This window comes from Salvelinus namaycush, chromosome 4 (genome assembly GCF_016432855.1).
Source record: "Salvelinus namaycush isolate Seneca chromosome 4, SaNama_1.0, whole genome shotgun sequence".
In the NCBI taxonomy this organism is placed as follows: domain Eukaryota; kingdom Metazoa; phylum Chordata; class Actinopteri; order Salmoniformes; family Salmonidae; genus Salvelinus; species Salvelinus namaycush.
In genome coordinates, this window is record NC_052310.1 from 6,521,810 (window position 1) to 6,527,809 (window position 6,000).

General features: G+C 47.9%; 1 protein-coding gene across 1 annotated transcript in view; it reads left to right on the plus strand.

The window, feature by feature from the left end:
* Positions 1-5,576, plus strand: part of LOC120045331 (integrin beta-4-like) — a 29,746-nt gene extending 24,170 nt beyond the window's left edge. Inside the window, exons 30-37 of the mRNA XM_038990213.1 lie at positions 490-675; positions 942-1,115; positions 2,248-2,397; positions 3,030-3,218; positions 4,215-4,370; positions 4,630-4,794; positions 5,138-5,257; positions 5,419-5,576. Of these exons, the coding sequence (XP_038846141.1) occupies positions 490-675; positions 942-1,115; positions 2,248-2,397; positions 3,030-3,218; positions 4,215-4,370; positions 4,630-4,794; positions 5,138-5,257; positions 5,419-5,576 (1,298 nt within the window). The remainder of the gene's footprint in view (positions 1-489; positions 676-941; positions 1,116-2,247; positions 2,398-3,029; positions 3,219-4,214; positions 4,371-4,629; positions 4,795-5,137; positions 5,258-5,418) is intronic.
* Positions 5,577-6,000: the final 424 nt, after the last annotated feature.

Here is a 6,000-nt window from a genome sequence, read left to right on the forward strand (position 1 = left end):
TGGTTATGTTGGCTTCCAGAATGTTTGGTTTGGGTTCCAGAATGTTTGGTTTGGGTTATGTTGGCTTCCAGAATGTTTGGTTTGGGTTATGTTGGGTTCCAGAATGTTTGGTTTGAGTTATATTGGGCTCTGGAATGTTTGGTTTGAGTTATGTTGGGTTCCAGAATGTTTGGTTTTGGTTATGTTGGCTTCCAGAATGTTTGGTTTGGGTTCCAGAATGTTTGGTTTGGGTTATGTTGGCTTCCAGAATGTTTGGTTTGGGTTATGTTGGGTTCCAGAATGTTTGGTTTGAGTTATATTGGGCTCTGGAATGTTTGGTTTGAGTTATGTTGGGTTCCAGAATGTTTGGTTTGAGTTATGTTGGGTTCCAGAATGTTTGGTTTGAGTTATATTGGGTTCCAGAATGTTTGGTTTGAGTTATGTTGGGTTCCAGAATGTTCTTGATGTTCTTTCTCTTCTCTTCTGGCTCTCCTCATCTTTGTCTTTCAGAACCAATGAACGGCAGGTTGGAACAGAACTTCCTCTTCCCCGGGGGAAATAATTCCATGTCGCGCAACATGTCTTCATCCAGCTACAGCCAGGTGTCTCCCATGTCCACCCTCAGCTCCAGCCACCGAGGGGGGGCCGGGGGGTCCATGTCCATGGAGTCCACCACAACATACCTCTCTGGACAAGGTACGGATGGATGCAGAATGTGTCAGCTTTTGAATCTATCTGTTGACTTACAATGATATGGCAAGTAATTCCAGCTGGCTTGTCTTCACCAGAACAGTACCCTGTACAGAGTTCATCAAACATGGAGATTTAGAGTTTATATGGGAAACGTGTTGACACCAGAAGTTTGCCGACCTTGCACTCTGAATGTACTGTTTGCTAGAATTCTATTGTTCAGGTTCTATGTATTTGGTAGTCGTCATCACTGGTCTCCTCCTCTCCTACAGGAGGAAACTCTCTCTCCCGCACTCAGGTGATTGGGGGCGGGACGCGCACGGAGAATGTTGTCATGAGGAAACGATCAGAGAACAGAGGTTACTATGAGTATGATGACAACATCCGAGATTCCATCATCATAGGAGACCTGTCCAGTGGATTGTCTGGATACACAGATGGCCAAAGTAAGATTTAGATTCATTTGAAGCATATTTGTTTAAGCATATTTGAAAGCATATTTTCAGCTCTTTGAGTGTAAAGAGCTGATCAATTACAGTTCACCCTGACACAGGTCACAGGCATGAGGCATGAGGCTACAACGAGCCAATTTAGATGAGGTCTTTGACAAGGAGGTCTTTGACAAGGAGGTATTTGACAAGGAGGTCTTTGACAAGGAGGTCTTTGATTATGAGGTCTTTGCTAAGGGAAATGCCATCACATCGTTTTCAGATCTTTCTGACCTCTACTGTTAAAACCTGAAAGAAGCTCATCTGTTTGTCTGTATCAATCATGGCTATAAATGTCAGATATACAGATATCATCTACAGCAGGCTTACTGATGAGGTGCATGAAGCGGCTGGCTTGGATATCTGTTATCGATTACTGGGGTTGGTGGCTGCACAGAGCTATGCAGGCGCTATGCTGACTGTCGCTCTCTTCTCCTGTTGTTCTCCATACTTCAATCCTCTCCTCCCTCGCCTCTTTCACTGTCCTCCTTCCTTTTCCTCCCTTTGTTCCTTCTCCCACTCTTTCACTTCCTTTCCTGTCCTCCTCCTCCTCCTCCTGCTCCATTTTTGCTTGCTCCGTGCATTCTCAGGTACGTATGGCTTCAGTCCCACTCAGACACAGAGTCAGTACGACTACGGTATGTCTCAGGCCTTCCGGGCCAGGACCCAGTCTGAGGATGTCAACGATGCACTACTGAACCTGGACAGGGTGCTCCACGGTGAGTCTGTCTGTCTGCAGCACACTCAGCTGTCCTCTCTCACACCACTGGGACAATAGCAGGGCCTAAAGATACAGTATGGCCTCATGGTAGGGCTTACCATGCCCATAGCTGGTGTGACAGGAAGGCTTTGTGTTGCTGAAGCAATTTTTTGCTGTGATGTATGTTTCTTTTGATAGGGAAAGTTCTCGCTCTCTCGCTCTCTCTCTGCATCACGCTCACTCACCTCTCATTAATCCTATCTCATCTTGTAATAGTCTATGTAACCCCTGTAATTTTGACTCCACTTAACCCCTAACCACCCTCCTTCCCTAGACCCATCTCTCTTTCTCTCCCCCTCATTGACCTATTTTTCTTTTCCCCCCCCCCAGACGCTCGTTTGGCCCCTGGGGTCCCTGACACCCCCACCAGGCTGGTGTTCTCTGCCCTGGGCCCCACTGCCCTGAAGATCAGCTGGCAGGAGCCCCACTGTGAGAGGGATGTTTTAGGGTACTGTGTTCTCTACCAGCTTCTCAATGGAGGTATGGACCCATGGCCATTTGTGTCACATTCTAAACACATTGTGTTTTGTTGATGTGCAGAAGAAGAATATTGTTTTTCATTTTGAACCTGTGAACACAGTTGTCAGGTTTGGTTGAATAGGATCCGTGAAATTCCAATCCGACATCAACAGTGTTTTACATCCATTGCGAACGACAAGAGTTCCTAAGTAACCACCACGCCTCATGTGAAATAGCACCATATTGCTGATCCCATATCTCCAGTGGAAACAATGATGCAAGTTTGCTATAAAGAGACCTCAAGGCAGACAGGTGGAGGAGAGACATTAATGCTATTGACTGAATCAACTGCCATGCATAGCAAATGTAAATCCTAGGATATTTAATTTCATCAGGATATTTTCCTCTTCACATATAATTTTGGATCTGGCCAGTATTTTCCAAATTACCAAACCGATCCGAGGTGCTTGGCTGCCGAGCGTGATCCGAGGGTCAACTACTATACTGGGTCGGACCTCGGGTAATCGGGTTCGGGAATATCCGTGAAGACTTCTGATAGGGCTTTCTTCAAATCCTATCAACTGTTTTAGATCTCATAGCCTTGTCCCAGCATCCCTTTACAGTAATCTAACCCCCTTTGTCTCTCTATCCAGGTGATGTGAAGCGTATAAACATGTCCAGCCCCGCAGACAACTCCGTGGTGGTGCAGGACCTGCTGCCTAACCACTCCTACCTGTTCAAGGTGAAGGCTCAGAGTCAGGAAGGCTGGGGACCGGAGAGGGAGGGAGTCATCACCATAGAGTCAGCTGTCGACCCCAACAGCCCACTCAGCCCAATGCCAGGTAATCAGCTATACAGCCCACTCAGCCCAATGCCAGGTAATCAGCTATACAGACCACTCAGCCCAATGCCAGGTAATCAGCTATACAGACCACTCAGCCCAATGCCAGGTAATCAGCTATACAGACCACTCAGCCCAATGCCAGGTAATCAGCTATACAGCCCACTCAGCCCAATGCCAGGTAATCAGCTATACAGACCATTCAGCCCAATGCCAGGTAATCAGCTATACAGCCCACTCAGCCCAATGCCAGGTAATCAGCTATACAGCCCACTCAGCCCAATGCCAGGTAATCAGCTATACAGACCACTCAGCCCAATGCCAGGTAATCAGCTATACAGACCACTCAGCCCAATGCCAGGTAATCAGCTATACAGACCACTCAGCCCAATGCCAGGTAATCAGCTATACATCTTTGCCCCCCATTGTGGATCCCTCTTATCCTCACTCCTTTGGTTAGCTGATTGATCTCTGACCTCTAGCTCTCTGTTTCCGGTTTAATCTACATTTACTTTCTCTCTCTCCAATTACCTCTATCTTTCAATCCGTTGTTCCTTGGTCTCTCCTTCACTCCCTCCATGTATTCTCTTCCTCACGCTCTCTCTCTCTTTCTCCCCTCTCTCTCACTCGCTCTGTCTTCCCGCCTCAGTTTCTCCCTTCACTCTCAGTACCCCCAGTGCTCCAGACCCCCTGGTATTCACAGCTCTGTCCCTTAACTCTCTCCACCTCTCCTCTCTAACTCCCCTTCTCCCCCGTCTCCCTCAGGTTCTCCCTTCACTCTCAGCACCCCCAGTGCTCCAGACCCCCTGGTATTCACAGCTCTGTCCCTTAACTCTCTCCACCTCTCCTCTCTACCTCCCCTTCTCCCCCGTCTCCCTCAGGTTCTCCCTTCACTCTCAGCACCCCCAGTGCTCCAGACCCCCTGGTATTCACAGCTCTGTCCCTTAACTCTCTCCACCTCTCCTCTCTAACTCCCCTTCTCCCCCGTCTCCCTCAGGTTCTCCCTTCACTCTCAGTACCCCCAGTGCTCCAGGCCCCCTGGTATTCACAGCTCTGTCCCCCGAGGCACTGCAGCTGAGCTGGGAGAAACCCCGCAAACCCAACGGAGACATCCTGGGCTACGTGGTCACCTGTGAACATCTGCACGGAGGAGGTGAGACTGAACACTGACTCCAGATCAGTTTTCGGGGATTGTAGAGATTTTTGTCAACAGTCATTTGCTAGAATTTATACATTGACGTGATCTCGAGAGACAAAATCAAAGACTCTTCTATTTTGTTAATCTCTAGGTCTTTTTGACTTGTTATTGGACAATGCTAATCAAATGACCTTTAACTTTCATATTTATATCCACTTTAATTTCCTAGTCTGATCCCCACTTTCCCCCTTCATCTCCACCCCCCCTCTCCCAGGTGACATGCGTTCCTTCCAGGTGAGCGGTGACAGCGCTGAGACCAGTCTGACAGTTCCGGACCTGAGTGAGAACATGCCGTACAAGTTCAAAGTTCAGGCCAGGACGACCCAGGGCTTCGGCCCCGAGAGGGAGGGCATTATCACCATCGAGTCTCAGGATGACGGTAAAGAGGACAGAGTCCTACAAGAGTCTCTTTTATCTAAGGTTTTATCTAGTGCTTAAATTGAAATGAATAAGGTTTCGGTACTCGGGACTCACTTTACAGGTACCATACTGGGTTTCATATTTAGAAGCCAGTGTTCTATGCGTTTGTACATTTGGAATTGAATTGTATACTAATGTATGATTCTGTCTCTTTCTCCCCTCTGTAGGCGGTACGTCTCAACTAGGAGGTCTAGGCGGTACGTCTCAACTAGGAGGTCTAGGCGGTATGTCTCAACTAGGAGGTCTAGGCGGTATGTCTCAACTAGGAGGTCTAGGCGGTATGTCTCAACTAGGAGGTCTAGGCGGTACGTCTCAGTACAGCAGTCAGTCCTTGACCAAGAGAGATGTGTACCAACTTCCTACAGAGGGCAGCACACACACCAACGTCACACACACCATGATCAACGACCCATACTACTCAGGTAGTGTATCAATTTAATCTCTCTCTCTCTCACTCCCACAGCATTTTTCTCTCTCTCTCTCTCTCTCTCTCTCTCTCTCCCACAGCATTTCTCTCTCTCTCTCACACTCACTCTCTCTATCTCACTCACAGCATCTCTCTAACCCCCTCTCCTCCCCCTAGGAGATGGTATGATGATGGTGGGGAAGACGACCCAGCACACAGAGACCAGCGGCATGGTGACTCGTCATGTGACGAAGGAGGTGGTGCAGAGGAGCATGCAAGTGGCCGGCACCAGCAGCGTCACCAAGAAGGTCGAGAGGTCATTCTACGAGACCTGAAGTCAAAGGTCAACAACAAGATGGCGGCGTCCACGGTACCCAACATGTCCTCCTCTCTGTCTGTTACAAACAATGGCTCCTGTCCTCCATCGGACACGGGATTCATTTTCATTCTTAATGATTTAGTTTTGTCGTTTGTTTCTATTTTGTCGCAAACATTTTACATTCAAAGAACTCTACCACCCCCACAAAGAGATGTCTTGTTCGAAGTTTGTAATTCTCTATTGCTTCTACCTGATACCACACCGAGGCTTTAGATAAGGCAAGGCCATTAAACTTATCTGAGGTCGGTTCTCAATAGTTAAAAGTAGAGTTGGCTCCTGCTAATATATCTTTTGACAGCGATTAGCTGAGAGGTAAAGAGAGGGAGAGTAGGTAAGAGGTTTTGTATTGGTCGGCTACTTTGGCGACTAGGTGTCTGCAA